Source organism: Engystomops pustulosus, chromosome 11, assembly GCF_040894005.1.
Source record: "Engystomops pustulosus chromosome 11, aEngPut4.maternal, whole genome shotgun sequence".
Classification (NCBI taxonomy): domain Eukaryota; kingdom Metazoa; phylum Chordata; class Amphibia; order Anura; family Leptodactylidae; genus Engystomops; species Engystomops pustulosus.
The window spans coordinates 54,903,505-54,926,631 of NC_092421.1; the positions used below are offsets into that span (position 1 = coordinate 54,903,505).

Here is a 23,127-nt window from a genome sequence, read left to right on the forward strand (position 1 = left end):
GCCTAAGGGGCCCCATTAACACCTAAACCCCTCAGGCTAATATGTAGAATTGTAAAAGCATTTTTTTAAAAAAATCAGCGTATAAAAAGAAAGAGGAAGTGCAGACCCTGCCGGGTAGGCACAAATCAGTATGTCAGTGTGCTTGGTTTACAATCCGTCATCCAGGTGGTAATGTTCTTTAATAACAGATCAGACATAAAACATACATTTAGTCCTTTGTTTCGTGTCGCAGAAACGTTTAGAGATGTCAAAGACCGTATTACCCACACCACAGTATTTGATTGTGAATATGATAATTGAGCCCTGTTGGGGTGTGGAGTGGTTACAGTTTGTTCTAGGGGTTGTCCTAATTGCTATGGTGGACACATGCTTATTTGAACCCATGGGGTTGGCTTTATCCTTAGATCTGATGAAGGATTTACTAACTCTACCTTAAGTAATATCAGATCTACTGAAGTTTAAATTGCCCCTCGCCTATAACTTGCTACTCCATTTAGATCCCAGGTAGTGGTTGCCACTTGGGAACCTGAACATGCAATGTTACTTCTTGTACAAAGACCTGGCTATAACCACTTACCAACACAACACAGCAGTGACCTCAGATTGGAGTGCTTCTGGTAAAAGTTCTTGGGTTGTGATGGGTCCTCTTGGGTTGTGATGGGTCCTCAATGAATCTTTGTCTAGCCACAAGTACATAAGAGGAACATTGATGGTCTATGTGGCGGAAATAAATCGGTAACTACAGAAAGGTTTGAAGGACACCACCGGTAGGATGCAACTTTTACTTGTAAACTGAACAACACGGTCCTAGTATATATGGTAACACCATTGAGCAGATTTTCCTAAAGTAGGAAAATTATAGAGGAAGTAACAGATGAAGTCAACCTTGGATGATGGACTCTAGGGCCAGGGCAAGGCTTTGGTCAAAAAGTTTTCCGATTTAGGAGATACACACAGTTTCATAGTGAGACAGAATTGTCTTACCCCAATCCACACATGGCCCATGCACCAATGTGGCACTTTTTTGGCACAATCACATCAGCCAATAGAGGTTAAATCAATCCTCGTGAAGAGTGTAATTATTTTTTTTTTTTAACGGGATGACAAAAATACAACATATAGTTTATAAAAAGAATTTTTTATTTAATTTTTGTTTTACCAAGTAAGCGGGACTGCTGCTTTAAGAGGAGTGTGGTAGACGTTTACCACCAGATCCAACACTGACATAGAAAAAAAAGGCAAGAAAACACAGGAGCATACCGCACATCAGTTGGTTGTCATGCAGTACTTGTTATATCCATTGCTCTGATGTCCAATTGGTGCCCATTTTTTTTTCAAGTGCCTTCCCAAACAAACCTTTTGCCATTAAAGTCCCTTAGCAACATACAGTACAAAGTCTTATTGCTGTAATATTACAATATGGCATTAAATGATTCAGTAATTAATGCTGCAGAAACAAAAAAAAGAGGAAAAAAGTGCTTGGACCTTATACTGTACATACATACATTTAGTATTTTTTTGTTCTTTTTTTTTCTATAGATTTTGATTGTGGCACTCCAGATATTATTTTGTCTGTAAAGCAAAAAAAAATGCCCCATTTCCTTTTGAAGTGAAAGATGTTGAATTGCACTTTTTAATGTGTTTTTGGAATGTTAACCCAAAAAAAAATATATAAAAAAATGTAAGAAATGACTTTTTAAGCTAAAAGACCAGTTACCATGTTGGGCCTTACATATGCATGTATGTATTTATATACTGTCTATAACTATAACCTTGGTCCATGGAGACTGAATAGAGGAAGAATTAGGTTTTTTTAATTTTTTTTCCAATTTTGTTTGAATTACATAGGATCAAAGATTTAAAAACAAAAAAATTACCCTGTATTTCTTCTTACCAGTACTTTATATACAAAATTTAACATTTTTTTTCCCTGTCCCTGCATTTTTTATTTTTATTTCCAACATAAAAAAAATATAGAAATAATTCTTATCTGATAGGTTAAAGTTCAAGTAATGGTGCAGAAGAGAGATTAGAATGTTCTAGATTAGAATGCGGTGTTCATAGCTCCACTCTAGTAGAATGTCCGTCTCTTTACTGCCTGATAGAAGACCTTCGTAGGAGCTGGCAGATTCCCTCCCTGCAAACATAACTTTATCGTTCCCTTTTTTGTGTACTTTGCACTTTTCAGATAATTGTGTATTTACAGGTTTCTAAAAACATACAATAAAAAACAGTGTCTATGATAAGTGGCCTTTTAACTTAAAACTCCTATCACAAGAACTGGTCATTTCTAAAGCAACGTAGTCAACTAAACTGATACGAAACGAAGGGGAAGAAAAACACACACGCACACAAAAGAAAACCTTAACAATGTTTTGTATCAAACAATGAAACGTCAGCGGAAGCTTTAAAGCGCTGAAAAACGAAACAAAAAAATTATATCTAAAATTTAAAAAAAAAACGGAAATAACTAATTGATTGATATTCTAAATAGGGGGTGGCATATACCGTTGTCCAGAATTGTAAGAAGTAAAGCAAAAGTATAAAACAATCCGGTATTAACCGTATTCAGAAGTGAAGAGGTGATCCACCACTAAACAAGGTTAAGGTTGTTCTGTTCCGAGTGTTGGGGGTTATTTTAACATATGCATATTTAACAAGGCTAGCTTGCTGTAAAAGTTAACTGGTGACGTAGTGCTTTGTGGCGGGCTGCCCATAGACCCTATAGAAATCTTGACGCCCATGTTGCTGGGTAGCATCAATCCATTCTCTGACAGCGAGTCCTGGAAGAGACTGTGTTACTGAGGGGGTGGGTGGAAGAGGATGAGAGTATTCTTGGGAAGAGACTGTCCATGGAAAGTGGCCAGACCTAGGATATGGTTGGTGCCCACTATGGTTGGACACTGAGGAGCAATAACAGTTGTCCACAGAGCACACCAGGATCTTGCGCCCTCCATACTGGGAGAGGACAGATTGCTGAGATGACGAACTGTTGGGGTAGTGGGAGGGGTTGAAGACAGAATTGGAGTGGACCGGCTGTGGGCCACTAGGAAGTCCTACAATATGCTGGGTAGAGCTACAAGGCACCATAGGTTGTGCCGACTGACCCTCACCAGTGGAAGATCCCTGGCTTATGTACTGGCCACTAACAGTCCCGGGGGCTGAATCAAGAAAACTACTTTCAGGAAATGCAGCTGAATGTTTACGCTTCTCTCCCCCTGAACTGCTTACATTGCAAGAATACATAGGAATGCTCTGCAGGAATGGCACAGGTGTGCTGAACGGGCCTAGAGGAAGAGAGAGACGAGAAATCGATTTTACTACAAATAAAACACACTGCTAAATTTACAATTTTACAATAATATGATTTAGAATTGGGCAAGGAAATGCTATAATTTGACACGGCAATATCTTGATTTGTAAAGCACTACTTACTGTATAAAAATGTAAATGAAAGCTAAGTTCACTGTAGCGATGGCAGACTTTTTCCATCAGTATAAACCATGGACACTTACTTATCCAGGTGCTGTAACTGTAGTAATTTTTTTATATTTGTTATTCATTGCCTCCTACCTTCTAAAACCAACTTTTAAAATTATGCTAATGAGCCAAAAAGGCTACTGGACCGTTCCAAGAGCCCCTCTGAAGCAATTTCCTCTCCCACTGTATGTTGGAACTTCTTGTGCTGCAGTGAGATTACATCAGGCAGGGGAGAGGGGAGTGCAGAGCAGGTGCAGAAGGGGACGGTGAGGCACTGTAACAGCCTGTGAATGTGCAGCAAGGAGGCACTCTGGGAACCACTCCAGTAGCCATTCAGGCTGATTAGCATCATTTTAAAGGTTTATTTTAGAAGGAAGGAGGCCATGGATGAAAAATACAAAAATATAAAAAGTCATAAAAAAGTGTCCTTAATTTATCATGCTTGATTTTGATGAAAGATTTCCTTTAAAGGTGTCCATTGTCTTATTCTGTAATGTAAAAAGTCAAGCACCACTAGTGGTGCTGTGAACTTAGGGTTGAAACCGAAGGCTTAAACTGAAATATCTAATCTGGGGCTCTGTGTGTACTCTATGCTAAAGAGAATGGGGCAGTGATGCCCTGGAATAGGTGATCACATGATCACCCCATGTCCTGAGCAATGGCGAGCTTTTGGTCTAGATCAGCAGACACCAATCGCCCCTGTAAGTATTTTTTTAACTAATTGTTACTTAATGGAATATTATACATAGGATAAAAACATGCTAAAAATATGAATACAATTGGGGTGGGTGGAACCCCATTGCAAAGCAAAGCTAAAAATAGCAGGCTTGTTGACCCAAGGCTATATGCAAACACTGCCTTAATATAAAATGAAACTGCTTTTGGTACATTATTTTGGTGTCAATATGCAAATTAAAAAAAAAAGTCCTAAAACTTTGTCTTTAATGAAAAATGAAAAGTTTGGGGGAACAAATCTTTACAAAATTTGTTTTTATTTGATGGGCCCGAAAAAATCAAGTATTCTGGGAATTTACCTTCTAGCATTTTTCTTAGTTGTTTCTCCTTCTTTGAAATTTCTGTCAGGAAGAGCTTAGAGTTCAGATGTCCGATTTTGGGGGGTGGAAGGCTTCCTCCAGTACAGGTCTGAGTCCTGTAATCACAGAAAATGAAGTGTCCGTTTTATCAATGTTTGGTTATGTCCAAGCTATTGACATGCGGCTCCAGGCCTCCCCTGCCTCCGAGCCTTAGTCCATAGCACAGATTACTACACGATAACGCAATGTTTCACCCTGCGGAATATATTTATGGAGAACCGTAATAATAACTCATGGCTGGATGGCTGGATGCTATGGGCAACATTATTGAATTTCTTTGGATTTCTGTCCCCATTTTACAAAACTAGGACCAGACTAATCGTATTATAGAGAGAAAAATAAAGTAACTTAGGTGTTATAATAGATAAGAATTCACAGTAAAAAAAAGCAAGCTCCTTGTACAGTCCCCTGGCCACAATATGTAAATGAAATGCTAAACATTGTTCTCTTGTCAAAGGACCAGGTTGATCCGTGTATGATTCTTCTAAATTCCATTTTAAAGGGGATGTCCAGCAACATTCAAAGTTGTTAGCAAGATTAATAAAACACAGAGATGGTGAGGAAGCTTTCCACAGCAATAGCTTCACTTTCAAGATGAAGAGAGGGGCTGAAATTTGTGTCTATGTCCACAGACTGGCAGAACTAATAAAGGGGTTGTACAGGATTATGTTTTTATTTTCATAATAGGCTCCGCCTGACAATGAAATCTAGAAGTTTTTTATGATCCATGTGGGTCTGCCTGTTGAAACGTTGGTTGCTGGTTACTCTTTAAAACCAAAAGATATTACAATACTTGCTCCCGTTTACTTTTTCTAGTAATACCTAATAATACTCTATTCTCCCCCTCGCAAAACAGAATAAGTAGGATGCAGAAATTAAATTTTTTTTTCATTTTGTAGATTTTTCCAACCCATGATCTACAATCCACTAAACAATCATTCAGACTGCAACTATGCGACACACAAGTCATTATCTAAGATTACATAAACCCAGACATCGCCAATGAAAGTCACTCTCCAAACCCTCCCTTGATGTTCCTAATCTCCCAGACTAAACAAACCTCTTTACCTAGGAGACTACCAGTAAACAACATATGTAGTGTAAAGCGGCAATGCCTGAAATTTTAATCTTACCTGTCCATCAAGATTTTCACGGACTTTGTATTCTAGGAAAAACAAAATCAGGTTAGTAAGTAAGTATGTACGGTCTAATTCGTGAGACAACTGTCTCTTCGGATGTCTTATGAACAATGGTATGATATGTTTTTTTCAGTTCCTCCTCATCTCTCTCATCAATAGAAACAAACACTTCAGCAATTTTAATCTAATCTATTGACATGATTGGGTCTTATGTATTACCAGACTTTGTAAGGTAGACTGATAGGGCGCTGGACGGATTTCATGGACCAAGCACAGTTTCGGGACGGCCCAAACTTTAGGTTTGGGTCCATGGTTCAGGTGCAACCTCACGTGACCTGGACATGTTGCCATATTGGCGGCAGAGCAACCAATCCGGCAGATTGATACCTCTAGTTACTAGCCATGGTTGTGATTGGCCAAGGGGGACAGATTGCATGAACCTAAATGCAGGCCCTAAATTTGGTGATTTGATTTTATAATGGAAACCTTTTAAATGTCTACTGCATGCTTTAGGGTCTGCATGGGATTAAAAAACATGGCTGTTTTTTTTTTTCTAAAAACTGCGCCCAGGTCCATAGGTTGATTGCGGTATTGAAAAGCATCTTTAGTCACTTTAATACGATTGTCCACTTTTAGTAAATAATTGATATGGTTTTTATATTGAAAAGTTACACAAAGTAATATTGGAAAATTGTATATCAATTCTTTTTTGGTTTTATAGATCTCTGCTTGCTTTTATTAAAAGGGGAGCTTCATTGTTTACTTCCTGTGGATAGAAATCTGTCCTGGTCATGTGATGTCACACCGGTGCGCCGCTTGTTATATCATACAGCTATATAATGCGCTCTGTGATATAACGAGTAGTGCACCTGTGTGACATCACATGACCAGGCACCGGTTGAGGAATTGATACACAAAGTATATGGGAAAATTGTATAACTTTTCATCACAAAAACAATATCAATTACTAGCTTAAAGTGAACCACCCCTTTAGGATGCCACTGAGGGAAAGGTGAGACTACTTTTATTTTGCTATAAAAATAACAAGCCACTATTTAAGGTAATTACATCAGATTGGTGGCCAAATCCATGAAAATTGTCGATGAGACTATTGCTTATCTAATAAAGATTCGGGGGTGGGGGATAACCTCTACAGTTTTGTAGTAGTTTCTAGAGACAAATTGTCTCTGATATCCATTTAACCTCTTGATGCATAGGAGTTATACAATTTTTTTTTCTTCCAATACAATTTTCATAAAGAAAAAAAAAACTATGGGAAAATGAACTTTAAATAGCTCATTGTTCCTTAGGGGCCCATTAACTGTAGTTGAAATGATTGCTTGTCATAGCAATTTTACTAATGCTGAATGATAATAAATTGTAATAACTATTTTATATTATTGCTCTCATTTCAAAAAAAGTAAAATATAATAAAATTATTTTCTTCTTCATAAAAATTTGTGGATTACAGCCAAAATTAATAAAACTTTTAATCATCTTGGTTAAATGACTGCTAATAAAAGGTGCTTCTAACTTTTTTCCTGAGAATTTAATAACAATATCTGATCTGTTCTTACATTAAGAAGTGGTTTTTCCAAGTAATTAGTGGGCATTAAGGAGCCTGTTGGCATGTACAATGTGTTCTTGTAATACTGCTTCCGAACAACAAATAATGTAGCGTTTGCCAATGCTGGGATAGTAAATACTTCAACCAAGGGCACACAGGAGTCAGACTGCCCCACCAAAACGTTTAAAGGGGTTTAATAATCTAGTAAATATATTTTACAAATCGCATAATGGTTCTCAGCAATACAGAGGGTGAAATTGCATACAGAAGCACAGTTGTAAGGTGATATATCAGGACCAGAACAAGAGAAAGTGATATACAAGAATACAACTAATATAGATGGATCCAATAAATATCTATACAAAATACTAAATTTCAATGACCGCAAGCAGAGTTCAGGAAAATAATTGGTAAAAGAAATGCTATAACTTTTCCTTACATCATCATAATGATAATAATAATAAAAATAATAATTCATTCAGTATGTTTTGGAGTGTGGGAGGAAACTTACGCAAACACGGAGAGAACATACAAACTCTTTGCAGATGTTGACCTGGGTGGGATTCAAATCCAGGACCCCAACGCTGCAAGGCAGAAGTGCTACTCACTCAGCCACCGTGCATCATGGTTAATCGTAATTAACACTAAGACTAGAGATGAGTAAATCTATTGGTAAGTTCGTAGATTTAGTCTTAATCTTCCATTTATCAGGTATCAAAGCAAATCTGATTTTTTTTTTCTGATTCACGATGGACAAATCGATTAAAATGGGGGGCTGGCTAATATGGTCATTCATCCCAAAGCTTAGTGAAGGAAAAATGAAAACAGCCGTAAAAATTTTATAAAATGAAATGTGAACTTTTTATTTAAAAAAAAAAAAAGGTGTTTTAGTGGACTAGAGTGGGTAATATCAAAGTTCCAGGACAGTTGGAGCAACATCTATTTGGACCGAATAGATACGGAAAAAAATTCAATCTTTTGAAAAATTTGGAGAAGCTCCAGGAAAGCCAGCCCCCTTCCCAACCCCCCCTGAGAAGGAAAAGCCATGATAAAATGCCCCCCTATATTTTCAAAAGTTTGTTTCATTCACTTGTACTATTGACATCAACATTTGTTGAAAGGTTAGTGACCATTTAAAAAGGACCGGACAGCAATTATGACACATCAATTATATGTGTATACTTGAATTATTGACGTTTATTGACAATTCTGACACTTTATTTTTTCCAACAATGCATTGTGTTACTTTTTGGATTAATTGACAACTGGGTACTCCCATTCCCCTTCATAGCTGGTTACTGGCAGCACTGTTTGGACAATATAAGAGGACAGGGACGCAGAATTAATGATGTGTCCTTACATTCGCATCTGCCCTAGGTTCTAGGTCCTGAGAATAGGCCATAGATCATTACTTGTCTAGTTGTTTGCAATGTTCTGTGCTAGTCATTTGCCTTACAATCTCCACATACAAATCTAGGCTAGGCCACTGAAGCAATTGACCAACATCTTACAAGATCTTCTGGAAAATCTGCTGCTACAGGGTACATAGCAAAAATGGGATCCTCCATTGTGGGGAATGACACTCAACGGCCTCTAAATTAGAGGTGAAACTCACCTTCATAAAATTAATGTCCTCGGTCTTGTCGAACATGACCTGCACGGAGCTCAGGAGCTTTTTGGCTTCTTGCATCCGTTCGTTCAGCTGCAGAACCTGGGCTGCATTCTCATTACAGAACTTGGCTTGAGCCTTATCCAAAATATCCATTGTTTTTCTCATGTCTTCATCCAGAATCTGGTGCAATCTCTCGTACTGCTGCCGAACCTCATCCTTCAGCTGGTTCACCTTTTCCTTGGGGGAAGAAAGACCAAAACCAACAGATTCATTATGAGAACAGAGTACCCACTAGTATAAGTCTGTTTTGTTATATGAGGTTATGACTTAGACTGCAGCTGCACATTATTGAAGTCTACAGAACTCAATGGGATGTGTCATTTTGGACTTGGCTGTAACACTAGTGCCAGGCCTAGGGGTTATCGGACCATGAGGTCCGATAACTTCACATAGCTGTAAGTGCAACAGCCGATTCTTACTCTGTGTGTTTGCTTAAATTACCTAATCCTTACCTAAAATCTACTGTATTTGTGTTAGGAAAATTCAGTAGTATGTTTCTTTTAAAATTACCATAGAAAAACCATCCACCATCGGAAAGATTTTACTTTGGGACAAAACATTTGAAAAGTTAAAACCCACGGTTGCCTTAGACCTCAATTAAGCCTACAGTAGCCTTAGGCTTTAATACATAGAGTTGGGTTTATGAAGCCTATATACTAAGTATTAAACAAAAATTGATAATGGATACTAACGTTTATGTCCACATGAATAATGTAATTAACTGCCTGTAGATAAGGACATTTAAAACAAAATAACTTTATTGGTATTCTATTAAAAATAACCACACAACGGGAGTGACAGGGCTATCTGTAAAAAGAATAGTCCGACTGCAATACAGGCTGGGTAAGGAAATTCCTGGGGGCCACAGGAGATGCCCAAGGGTGCCGTGTACACAGGACGTGTTATCGCATTATTTGAGTACAGTGTATTGTTCTCCAGCACTCTTATAATATGTGTCAGAAATTTCCATTAAACCCAATAGAAGTGCACACCAGTGATCTCTCCATATAAGGTTCATTAGAGAGTTTATTCACTAGTACATGTCATTTGTCAAATATCTGCCTAACGCGTTTCCCCACTGATGTACATACAGCGGTTCATCAGAGGTTAATTTTAGACAATGGATGAAAGAGATGAAGCATCAGAATTGCAGGAATCTACAATCTGATCGGAATTCACCTCCTTTCAATTGGTGTACACTGAATGATGTAGGAGGTCTCCCCTCTATCAGCTGGCAATCAATCAACTGACCGCTGTCCAAATTTCGCTGTAAATCGGACTAGCGTTACCTCAGATTGACTAATGTCTACAGCCAGCTATTATAGAGGATCACCCTCTAGTGTCACAGAGCTTTCGCCCCTCACTATTCTTATGAAGTTTCAATTCCTAGCTATTAGACAGCAAAGGACGTGCCTCCTATCTTACTGCACACACACACGCCGGCATTGGTAACAGCCGCGTGTGTCGCTAGCATTCAAGACTCTTTAAAGCTTAAGCACCGCCCCTAAGGTGTGTGCAAAGAGGGGGCGGAGTCCCCGAGCTGTATGGGCAAATACATGACGCGCCGGAACCATCAGCTTACAGAGAGACTCTATTGGCCCATACAGCTCGGGGACTCCGCCCCCTCTTTGCACACACCTTAGGGGCGGTGCTTAAGCTTTAAAGAGTCTTGAATGCTAGCGACACACGCGGCTGTTACCAATGCCGGCGTGTGTGTGTGCAGTAAGATAGGAGGCACGTCCTTTGCTGTCTAATAGCTAGGAATTGAAACTTCATAAGAATAGTGAGGGGCGAAAGCTCTGTGACACTAGAGGGTGATCCTCTATAATAGCTGGCTGTAGACATTAGTCAATCTGAGGTAACGCTAGTTCGATTTACAGCGAAATTTGGACAGCGGTCAGTTGATTGATTGCCAGCTGATAGAGGGGAGACCTCCTACATCATTCAGTGTACACCAATTGAAAGGAGGTGAATTCCGATCAGATTGTAGATTCCTGCAATTCTGATGCTTCATCTCTTTCATCCATTGTCTAAAATTAACCTCTGATGAACCGCTGTATGTACATCAGTGGGGAAACGCGTTAGGCAGATATTTGACAAATGACATGTACTAGTGAATAAACTCTCTAATGAACCTTATATGGAGAGATCACTGGTGTTCATTTCTATTGGGTTTAATGGAAATTTCTGACATATATTATAAGAGTGCTGGAGAACAATACACTGTACTCAAATAATGCGATAACACGTCCTGTGTACACGGCACCCTTGGGCATCTCCTGTGGCCCCCAGGAATTTCCTTACCCAGCCTGTATTGCAGTCGGACTATTCTTTTTACAGATAGCCCTGTCACTCCCGTTGTGTGGTTATTTTTAATAGAATACCAATAAAGTTATTTTGTTTTAAATGTCCTTATCTACAGGCAGCTATATACTAAGTATATAAATAGCCTACAGTCTATGAATTCCGACTTTTAAGAGTCATGAAAAGTTAAGGTCCGTTTATAATTTCCATTTATAAGGTCTTTTGATAATAAACCAAATAAGTATTGATAAGGACACTACACTCGTACAATTGTTCACCCTTGGAAAAGAAGAAAGAAACCCATTTTATGAAAAATAATCTCCCGTGTAAAAACACAATCTACTAGAAAAGACATGTATGGGGTCCAAACAATCTCATGAACGATCTTTCATCTCGATGCAGTTCATAAAGACTTCAGTGAAAGCAAATCAAGTTGAAAAATTGACCCATAGTTCTGAACTACTAAGATCCCTTTCACACTTGAGTTTTTCACGCGTGTTTTCTGCGTGTGCTTTCGACACGCAGAACTTGCATTGCTCTTTGACCCATTGTAATCAATGGGTCTTTTCACACTTGCATTTTTCACACGCACGTTTTTTTTAACGCCCCATACAAGTCTATGGAGATGCATGAAAAACGCATTGCACTCTGAGACACACGCAAGTGCAATGCAAGTGCAATGCGACACTCTCCACCTCCTATCCTATTTCCGAATTCACACTAAATCTTACACCACATAACCCAATTTCCATATTACGATACTATTGTCTGACTTTTTATGGATTTTTATGGTAACCCTAATGTTATGTTTTGCAGGATATAACTTCACCTTCACAGCAAATACTTTCTGGTCTCCCCGCCAGCCCTTCCAGTCACCTCATTGAGCCTGTGACAGCTTAAATTAATTGCCTTTCCAAAATTCGCATTCATTTAAATAGTAAAATTGCTGATGCCCCTTTTCTGTTCCTAGAGATAATAGTCTGCTGCTCTAAACTGCTGTCAAATTACAGATGATAATGAAGGATGATGATCTAAACAATGAAAATAATAAGGGTATTGCTCAAATAAAAGGATAAGAAATGGAGGGTTTGACTCTGAATTGTGGACTTTTATGTTGTTCCGCAGTCTGGTCATTGCGGGCAAGAGCCAAAAGCAATCACTTAAATGCACTGTGTCACATCTGGATTTATGGTGGCAAATGTTCTGCAATATGTATAAAATCAGAAATATAAGTTACAGCAACAAAAAATTCTTTATTAGAGATTCACTATAAAATAGACTGATTTTATCCATAAAATATTAGATTTTTTCATCTGGTCGCAATCAATAATCTTACTGGAGATTTTGTATATTTTAAAATGGAATCCAAGCAATAAAATTAATCATATATCTTTGTCTCTGAAACTGGAAGTTTTTTATCTACAAGATGGATGAGATTGATTTAAAAAATACCGATTATTTGGAGTTTTATCGATGACAAATCTTATTTTCATAGTCCTGGTCCACGGGGATTTATTTTGCAGTCTTGTTTGAATTAGGGGTTGGGCAATCAGTGGGAGAGTCCAGTGGGTGGGGCTTAAGGTTCCCCAGTTAAACAGCTATAATTTAGAAACTGAAAATGTAGCATAACTTTCAAAACTACATTCACCGGCCACTTTATTAGGTACACCTGTCCAACTGTTCGTTAACACTTAATTTCTAATCAGCCAATCACATGGCGGCAACTCAGTGCATTTAGGCATGTAGACATGGTCAAGACAATCTCCTGCAGTTCAAACCGAGCATCAGTATGGGGAAGAAAGGTGATTTGAGTGCCTTTTAACGTGGCATGGTTGTTGGTGCCAGAAGGGCTGGTCTGAATATTTCAGAAACTGCTGATCTACTGGGATTTTCACGCACAACCATCTCTAGGGTTTACAGAGAATGGTCCGAAAAAGAAAAAACATCCAGTGAGCGGCAGTTCTGTGGGCGGAAATGCCTTGTTGATGCCAGAGGTCAGAGGAGAATGGGCAGACTGGTTCGAGCTGATAGAAAGGCAACAGTGACTTAAATCGCCACCCGTTACAACCAAGGTAGGCAGAAGAGCATCTCTGAACGCACAGTACGTCGAACTTTGAGGCAGATGGGCTACAGCAGCAGAAGACCACACCGGGTGCCACTCCTTTCAGCTAAGAACAGGAAACTGAGGCTACAATTTGCACAAGCTCATCGAAATTGAACAGTAGAAGATTGGAAAAACGTTGCCTGGTCTGATGAGTCTCGATTTCTGCTGCGACATTCGGATGGTAGGGTCAGAATTTGGCGTCAACAACATGAAAGCATGGATCCATCCTGCCTTGTATCAACGGTTCATGCTAGTGGTGGTGGTGTCATGGTGTGGGGAATATTTTCTTGGCACTCTTTGGGCCCCTTGGTACCAATTGAGCATCGTTGCAAAGCCACAGCCTACCTGAGTATTGTTGCTGACAATGTCCATCCCTTTATGACCACAATGTACACAACATCTGATGACTACTTTCAGCAGGATAATGCGCCATATCATAAAGCTGGATTCATCTCAGACTGGTTTCTTGAACATGACAATGAGTTCACTGTACTCAAATGGCCTCCACAGTCACCAGATCTCAATCCAATAGAGCATCTTTGGGATGTGGTGGAACGGGAGATTCGCATCATGGATGTGCAGCTGACAAATCTGCGGCAACTGTGTGATGCCATCATGTCAATATGGACCAAAATCTCTGAGGAATGCTTCCAGCACCTTGTTGAATCTATGCCATGAAGAATTGAGGCAGTTCTGAAGGCAAAAGGGGGTCCAACCCGTTACTAGCATGGTGTACCTAATAAAGTGGCCGGTGAGTGTATATGTGTAACGTCTGTGCCAAGACGTTCCTCTGTTTGCGGATGGCAGATTAGGAGGCGCTAATTTCTGTTTTGTATTTTCTGTGTGTGAACTGTAGCTTGGGAGTCTGCTGTTTTGGGTTGACTGAGCCATACCCTACTTTCTGCAGTTCAGCACTGTCCAGCAAAAGGTTACTAGTCTGATGCTGGAGGCGTATCCAGGATCTGCCTTATATAGCTTTGTTTCTCGCTTGTGCTATTATTATTCTATTGCTTTATCTGGTTATTTGATCTCAGCTTTTGTACTACAAACTTAACCTCTTGGAGCTAAATTCTGTACTGTACCTGCTGTCTTGTTGTGACCCGGACCTCTGACCTTGCTTTCTTTGTTGTTTGTCAGTCTTGTTTCTTGTCTGCACTGTGGCCTAGGGAGGGACCAGCGCCCAGTTACTGCCCACTCCTTAGGATGGCAACCAGTAAGTAGGCAGATGACAGTTTGGGGGACTATGATTGCGGCTCACCATCTTGTCTGTCTTTCCCTGTGCTCCAAGCCACCTCCTCCTTAGAATATGATTATCATGAAATCTTAAATTACTAGTTTCCATTGCCAAATACCCAATTTTCACCTCTCCTGACCATTTCCCAGCACCACTCATCTCATCACAGCCAATAATAACTTTGTCTGATCCATTTTTATGGACCCCTTCAAGTCAATGGGTGATTCGAGTCTCCAACTTTTTCATGGCTCTCACATATCGCACAGCTAACACTGTAAATTGTAAGAATAAGCCCTGAGGCTATGCCCGCACCACCTTCTGAGGATCCCGAGCCGTTATCTGCAGTTCTATCACAGGAAGAATGTGGTGCGTAGCACCAGCAATTTTGCTTTAAAAATTATCAAAACCCCAAGAGACCTTTACAATTCCCTATTAGATTTGTCATATGAAGTACCCAACTAGCATAATAGTTCCTAATGCATAAGCCGATCACTGAGCTTTCGCACTACCAACAAAATTTTAATAACCTTTTCCAATCGTACTGTATAAATGTGCATTTATAGAGAACCTTCAAAATTGCACTCACCTCCACTAATCTCTTGTCGGACTCCAGTTTGTACAACTGATCCTCTATATCCTGTTCTCGCTCCTCCAGGCGATCTTGCTGTTTCATTAGCATTTTCTATAAATCAAAAGATGACAAATATTAATTAATTAAAAATAAAAAGTAGAGGCTGTTATGAGATTTTAAATGCAGAGCAAAAAAAAATTTCAATCATTCGCATGCAACAGTTTTACCGCATAACAACAGTTAAGCTCCTGCTTTCTATAGATGTGGCTTACATGAAACCAATGCCCAAGAGGGTGAGTCAAAAGACTTAAAATGTCGTTATGCCACAAGCTGAGTAGCCAAAAACAAAGCCCCCACTATGGAAAGGTTCAATGCACGAGAAAAGTGTTGTAAAATAGAGGATGATTTGTTCAAATTTACCAGAAAGGACCCTATGACTGGCTGCCCAACATACTGAGAAACTGGTAAAGAAAAACCAAACAATTGTATTATTCTTATCCCAGAAAATAGCTCACATAAAGCAGTAAGCATAAAGACTTCATCTTGTCACATGACCATACATCTTTTTCTCTATGGCTGTCCATGGGTGGTACCATTAAAAATCTTCTATGATATCAGTTGATATCAGTGATATCAGTCGAAAGCTGCTATAAAATGTAATTCTTACTATGGCAAAGTTGGCAAAGATATTGATATAGCAAAAGGATGGGCGTATAAATAGAGATGAGCGAACCTGAACTTCCCATTTAGGATTGGGGTTCGGATGCGCACCGTCCGGCCTGGACATATTGCCAGATCGGCTGCTTAACAGCCAATTCAGCATATTAACACCTCTAGCAACTAGCCATGGCTTTGATTGGCCAGTGGTGTGTCTCCCTGGCCAATCACAACCATGGCTGGTAGCTAGAAGCGTTAATTTTTCGGACTGGCTGTTCGGCAGACAATCCAGGAATATGTCCGGGTCGTGCATGGTGCACCGGAACGGGAAGTTCTGGTCCGCTCTTCTCTATATATAGCCAAAACATTGTTATAAAGAAGCCGAATAGACATAAGTCAAAGTGAGGACGCCAAATAGACATAACATAGTCAGTCAGGGCTTCTGAAACTGATGGGGTTGCTCAACTTTTCTCTTATATGAATTGGGGATTGATTATTTCTAAAAATCAAATTTACTTGCCTAAACTTTCAAACATTAGCTCTTTGCCAAGATGGCATCAGTTGAAGGAGTAGCTAAATTATGGAAGTGCTATACACTTCCAGATTCCTAGACTCCATTTTCCTGAAGATACCAGAACAGCGACCCCTGATACAGCTACTGTAATGATAATGTGTACTGTGCTTCTTATAGTGTTTGCACTTTCATTAACTAAAAAAAGAAGAGACTACTTTAAGAAGAGATTTTTTTTTAATTTTAGGCTGTCATCGGGCTGTCATCGGGCCAGAAATAGTCTTCAAGACATCCTTAAAAAGTATTCTTTCAGTGGCAATCCATTTAAGGCCTACCTACACAACGTATCAAAGAACCCTCTATGACTCAGTAATCTTCTTTAATAACAAAATAAACATCTTGTTTCCAAACGCCGACCACAGCCAGGCAAGAAAGACTAACAAAGCCTCAATAGAGGAATATGGATATCTTATTGTAAAGTTCTTCATTCAAATTTTGTTGTAGGACATGGATACTGCTATTGATATAATGATCCCGCTTTCATTTTTACGTGTTTTAAGTCATGGATGGTCTCAGTCCTGGCTCAGGTACAGCTTCTGCCAAAGCCTAAGTCTAAGTCAGGGTACAGCTCTCACAACTGATTCTGCAATAACATTCCTAAGGTTAACATTTCATGGCCCTCCAACCTACACGGGATGTCACTCCCGCAGAGTCTCCGAGATTCCGTATTAATGTGAATCTTGTCTGGGATTTGGGGGCTACAGTATGAAAAAAACTGCAACCACTTTTCTAAGGTGACCTCCTACATTTGGTTCCTAATGCTTAAGTTGGGTAACAGTAGTGTTTCATTGCTTAAAGTTTTCTTCCAAAAACTGAGCCACATGTTGGGATTAGCCTCATGTTGCAACTAAAGAAGAGGAAGATGAGCTGAAGTAGCATGTAGGACATGAAAATTACTGCAGAGCTGCTGGAAGAGAGTAGGAATTTTTTTGTATTCCTGTCAATACTTCTAAAGACTGATTCATATGAATGCATTGAACTTTAGGGATGGCCTAAGTCCTGGGAAGTGAAGACCTTCATTTCCCACCAACAACAATGTTGTAAACCGCTTTTCCAACCAGGCAATGTGACCACTGGACAGAGGTGTTCAGGGGTGGACCCTACCATTCTATGGTAAATCTAAAAAAGCTAAGGCTCCTCCCTTGTCACTTCCAAAATCTCATCTAAAAATGCATTGGACTTTAGGGATGACCCAAGTTCTGGGAAGTGAAGACCTTGTTCGTTTCCCACCAACAACACTGTTGTACATCGCTTTTACAACCAGGCCATGTGACAGAAGTGTAAAGGGTTGGACCCTACCATTCTATGGTAAATCTAAAAAAGCTAAGGCTCTTCCCTTCTTACTTTCAAGATTTAATCTGAGATCATCTCCCAAAAACAAAATTTCCTTCAATGTTAAAAACTTTTTAGGTATTTTTTGTAGGAACTCAAAGCAGTACTGTAAATGCAAAATGTGAAAGTTTCCTTTTAAACCTAAATGAGAACCAGACAAACAAAGAAATACTCCAGGAGCCATGTTGCCCTGTCTCCGGATTCTAGGGAAGATGTGATCCAATTAACAGAAAATTATGCAGAATAATTAAAGGCCAGCAATAAGTTTTCAGGACACAGGCCACCTGGATTCTATGGTTTCACTCAGCCCCAAGTAACCTAATATTTCCTCAAACTGAATTATTCTTCAGTATATTAGGAAAGAGCTCAGAATAAGCAAATGAGAAACGTCTTAGCAAGGGCACTGATAGGGTTATTGGAAAAATAAAGTAACCTCAAGGCATTGGAGTAACTATATTATTCTGCACATAACTGACTAATAATAAAACAGTGAATACATCCACCCACTGAATGCCCAGCATAGCACAATGTAAGTATTGTATGTAGGAGGGGGAAATCGACAGAAATCAAACGATATACCCAGTACTAAATAAGTAATATAATTAGTAGGTGGGTGCGTCATGACATTTAAAATATGCCTGAAATAACACGGTCAATACATAAGTACCCTGAGAACTAGTGAGCACTGTATGTTCTCCTACTAAATCTATAGATATATTTATCTCTACACAGTACAGTTATATCATTATCCAATAAAATTTGTGTATCAATTCCTCACGGTTTTCTAGATCTTGGCTTGCTGTCATTAAACATGAAGCTTCACTGTTTACTTCCTGCGTATAAACACTGGTTCCTGGTCATGTGATGTCACACAGGTGCACCGCTCCTTATATCCCTGGTCATGTGATGTCACACAGGTGCACGGCTTCTTATATCCCTGGTCATGTGATGTCACACAGGTGCATGGCTTCTTATATCCCTGGTCATGTGATGTCACACAAGTGCACGGCTCGTTATATACCTGGTCATGTGTTGTCACACAGGTGCACGGCTCGTTATATATCCCTGGTCATGTGATGTCTCACAGGTACACGGCCCGTTATATCCCCGGTCATGTGATGTCACAGAGCTGCATAGCTCGCTATCTCACAGAAAGTAGAGCTGTGAATTATAACGAGCCGTGCACCTCTGTGACATCACATGTCCAGGGACAAGTTTTTATCCACAGGAGGTAAATAATGATCTTACCAAACATGTGTTGATGGTGATCCACTTTCTCCCCAATTGCAAATGTTACGGATATTATAAATTTTATATGTTGGATTTTTTAAATACCCAATCTTTTTTATCATACGGGAGACATATGACACACAGGTATCAGGCAGCAGCTTACTTGTCTCTTCCTATTCCAAACACATGCATTCCTGGCTGAGTGTGCATGTGTCTGCAGCAAAGTTAGCATTCGCTGATGACCATATAGCGTGTATCACCTCACTCATTGCTATATATTGTATATCAAGACTACCACCCACAACAGGGGCTAATACCTTGATCCTCTACTGGGGCCAGTGAATAACCCCAGCCTCACAGCAAAAATACAGGCCAAGCCCGTGGGCGACCCTGAGGAACATGTGGAGGTATAGATTAAGACAAATGGGACAAAACAGATTTCTTCTTTTCTGATAATATTTATGGTCTAGAAGTTGTAATAAAGAAAGAAAATCTGTATTTTCTGTAATATTTTTGATACGGTATGCTGGGATTATGTTATCCTACTAAACTTGGGGTATTCTATGTTATAAATGACACTTTGCATTGAAACTATATTACAGCTGGAAATCTCGTACTACCTTTCCAATTAAAAAAATAAAAATGATATTCACAGAGGAACCCCCACATTATTTTATTAAATGAGTCGACTGGAAGGATGGTTGTCGTAGCAACATATCCCTTATTAATAGATGCATAGTTATTTGTAACTGGAAGATCCGAGGACTGGCATCATTAAAAACCAAGCACAGGTAAGGGATTTAATTTATAGAACTCATTATCTTTTCCAAACGAGTCACAAAAGAGTCAATTATGACTGATATTTGATGGTTTGATCTGTGTCCCTGGAATATCCAAGTGCTTATATAGGTGGTCCCCAACTTAAGGACACCCGACTTACAGACTACCTCTAGTTATAGACAGACCTCTCTGCCCCCTGTAACTTCTGGTGAAGTCTCTGGATGCTTTACTATAGTCCCAGGCTGCAATGATCAGCTGTAAGGTGTCTGTAATGAAGCTTTATTGATAATCCTTGATCCCATTGCAGCTAAAATTTAAAATCCAATTGTCACTGGGGCAAAATTTTTTTTTTTTGTCTGGAGCTACAATTATAAAATATACAGTTTCTATTTACATACAAATTCAACTTAAGAACAAATCAATGGACCTTATCTTGTACGTAACCCGGGGACTGCCTGTACAGTACTTGTGGTGTACAAGCTGACAAGGATTCTAGTACTAAGCCACAATGATCAAATCTGTCTCATATAAAACTAGGCCTTGTCGCCCATAGCAATCAAGCAGAGCTCCGCTTTAATTTCATGAAAGCTGCTCTGTGATTGGTTGTAAACCAGTCCCATTTTAGGGTGGCACGGTGGCTGAGTGAGTAGCACTTCTGCCTTGCAGCGCTCGGGTACTGGGTTTGAATCCCACCCAGGTCAACATCTGCAAAGAGTTTGTAAGTTCTCTTCGTGTTTGCGTGGGTTTCCTCTGGTCCTCCGGTTTCCTCCCACACTCCAAAACATACTGTTGTTTAGATTGTGAGCCCCATGGGGACATGGACCAATTTGACATGCTTTGTGCAGCACTACGTAATCTGTGTGCGCTATATAAATAAAGAATTATTATTTTTTACTAGACAGATTTGATAAATGCGGCCACACACTGCTATATATTTGGCAGAAAAAGATTCTGACGTTTACCACAGGATTATAAATCACTGAAACAACTCAGACACTGGGTTATTTTCATTTCATAGGCCAGGTTTGCATTCTGCTTTTTTGTGAACTTGAAAATAGTTTTCGCTACACTTTAAAAATAAAAAATTTTATGTGAACTCCAGCATGATCCAATGTGAATTCAGAATTGATAAAGCTGGGACACATGCTCTTTAGATCCAGGCATCATGACTGTGGTAATATTCTTATATTTGTTATCCATATAATAATAATAATAATAATAATAATCTTTATTTATATAGCGCCATCAAATTCCGTAGCGCTTTACAAATCATAGGGGACACATACAACTATATTACATTACAAAGAACAAACAGTCATATGGAACAATAGGAGTGATGGCCCTGCTCACAAGAGCTTACAGACTATGAGGATGAGGGGGTGACACAAGAGGTTGTAAAATGGTCCAGCCATTCTTTATAAGGGAACAATATAAAATAATTTAATAAATAATTTACTAAACAACGATGTTGCTGCTTGAACCAGCCATCAGCCGCCATCTTATTTACAGGGTCCAAGGTGAAAAAGACTGCAGAGAAGCCTGGAGCTTGGTATATATCCATGGCCTCCTTCCTTCTTAAATCAACTTTTAAAATTAGGGTAAGGGCTCCGGGGTTGTTCAAGGGGCCCATTCGTGCTGCAGCTTCACTGGCTGCAATGAGATTACATCAGGTACATGGAGGGGGAAAGTGCTGAGGGAGCAGGGTAACAGGTTGTGAAGTTCCAGTACAAATGGGTCCCTCTAACACCCCCAAAGCCTTTCCGGCTCATTAGCATTATTTTAAAACTAGATTTTAGAAGGAAGGAGGACATAATTAAGAAAATATAAGAAGATTATCAAAGTCACGATACCTGGATCTATGAGTAAATGTCCCTGGTTTATCATGATGGATTTTGATGGTAGATTTCTTTAAAAGACATTCAGTAGTAAAATCATATTCAGAATTTAAATATAAAGGGTTTATCCAAGATTGGTCATACATATGACATCTGATATTGAAAATGTTTTCTAAGAATTCTGGAATGGGCACTGGGACAGGGGTAGAAAAAAAAAACAAAAGCAAATTTACCCTACTCAACCCCCAATTCCTGCTTCGCTACAGTGGGTTTTTTTTTGTTTTTTGCCCTGCACTTGGCTATAAGTTCCAAGGGGTCAAGAGACCCCCTTTAGTCAATGAGTGACCACTTAGGACCACAGGGCATCATTTCCTCTCTTGTTCCTATGTCTGAGTTTCACAGTTGCTTGCGATTCCATATGGACCCATCCAAAATGGCCTACAAAATGGCAACATTTTCTCTCCTTCTAGAGGAGAATATGGCAGAAATGCAATACAAGGTATTAGTCGTAGGCACGCATTGTGTGGAGTAGTCTCTGTAACAGCTATGTGCACACCGTTCTGCCAGCAGCATAAGGCCTTCAGATAAAAATTTAAAAAAATTAAAAAAAAAAAAAAAAAAGGTCAGCGGGGCAGCCAAAGGGAATTTTACGTTTTCCTGGCAAGTTATTAGTGGAATGCTCCAGCGGCAGCTCCCCAGCCCATTCTCTAGCGTGGCTCCAAGGTGGAGCTTCTGTGTTTGCCTAAAAGCTATTCTATGATTTCATGCTTCACAGTATGCGTACAATTACTCCAAGGCACAAAGCACATACTCTTCTATACGACCTGAGATTTTCTCCAAACTGCACAATGCAAATAAGGGCCCTCCTGTCAGAGAACCGGGCAATATCCACTCACCGATTCATCAAATACGTTGTAACAGCTCAGTATTTCAATAAATAATTCAGCGGAATATCTTTGCATTAATATTCAATTGCATATTTAAGATACTATAGAATATTTAATAGAATCAATCATATACATGGAGGGCACAATATTCTCATAATAGAAAGTGATGCTTTATTACTTTTTGTCTAATAAAATATGAATTTATGTATTAGAGGGATGAGTAATGGAACGTTCGAAACCTCAGATTACAAGCAACGTAACGCGAAGGAGCCACAGCGAGATATATATAATTGTGCAGTAAAATATTCACTTTAATGGCCATCTCCACTGTGCTAATGGGATACACACAGTTTAATTAATGTCACATATCTATGCGAAATCTAAGGTTTAGCTCTTGTAGTGTCCCATTAGTTCATTCTGTCAAGTGTGTGAGGTCAAGTTGCTAAGCAACCGCTGACTTTCCGTCTGGGTGACTACTATTTTAATCCGCGCTTCAAGAGGACGGTCTGCAGTTTAAGTCTTGTTCACAAAAAGTCGGATAAAACAACAAACATGGTGCTCTATCAAGATGAAACAAAGTACAAAATACAGAATTGTGTTGCTGCTGTGGCCCTGATCAACTTTTTAATTAAAATATTTTCACCCAACCAAAAAGATTATAGATGAATTA

The 23,127-nt window shown here is 39.3% G+C and overlaps 1 protein-coding gene across 1 annotated transcript in view; it reads right to left on the bottom strand.

Annotated features, from left to right (window-relative positions):
- Positions 1 to 1,119: 1,119 nt before the first annotated feature.
- The window catches only part of TRIM8 (tripartite motif containing 8), a 57,337-nt gene continuing 35,329 nt past the window's right edge, over positions 1,120 to 23,127 (bottom strand). The window contains exons 4-8 of the mRNA XM_072130714.1: positions 15,181 to 15,276; positions 8,896 to 9,129; positions 5,708 to 5,739; positions 4,515 to 4,630; positions 1,120 to 3,287 (exon numbers count right to left, since the gene is read on the bottom strand). Coding sequence (XP_071986815.1) covers positions 2,680 to 3,287; positions 4,515 to 4,630; positions 5,708 to 5,739; positions 8,896 to 9,129; positions 15,181 to 15,276 — 1,086 coding nt within the window. The 3' untranslated portion in view covers positions 1,120 to 2,679. The remainder of the gene's footprint in view (positions 3,288 to 4,514; positions 4,631 to 5,707; positions 5,740 to 8,895; positions 9,130 to 15,180; positions 15,277 to 23,127) is intronic.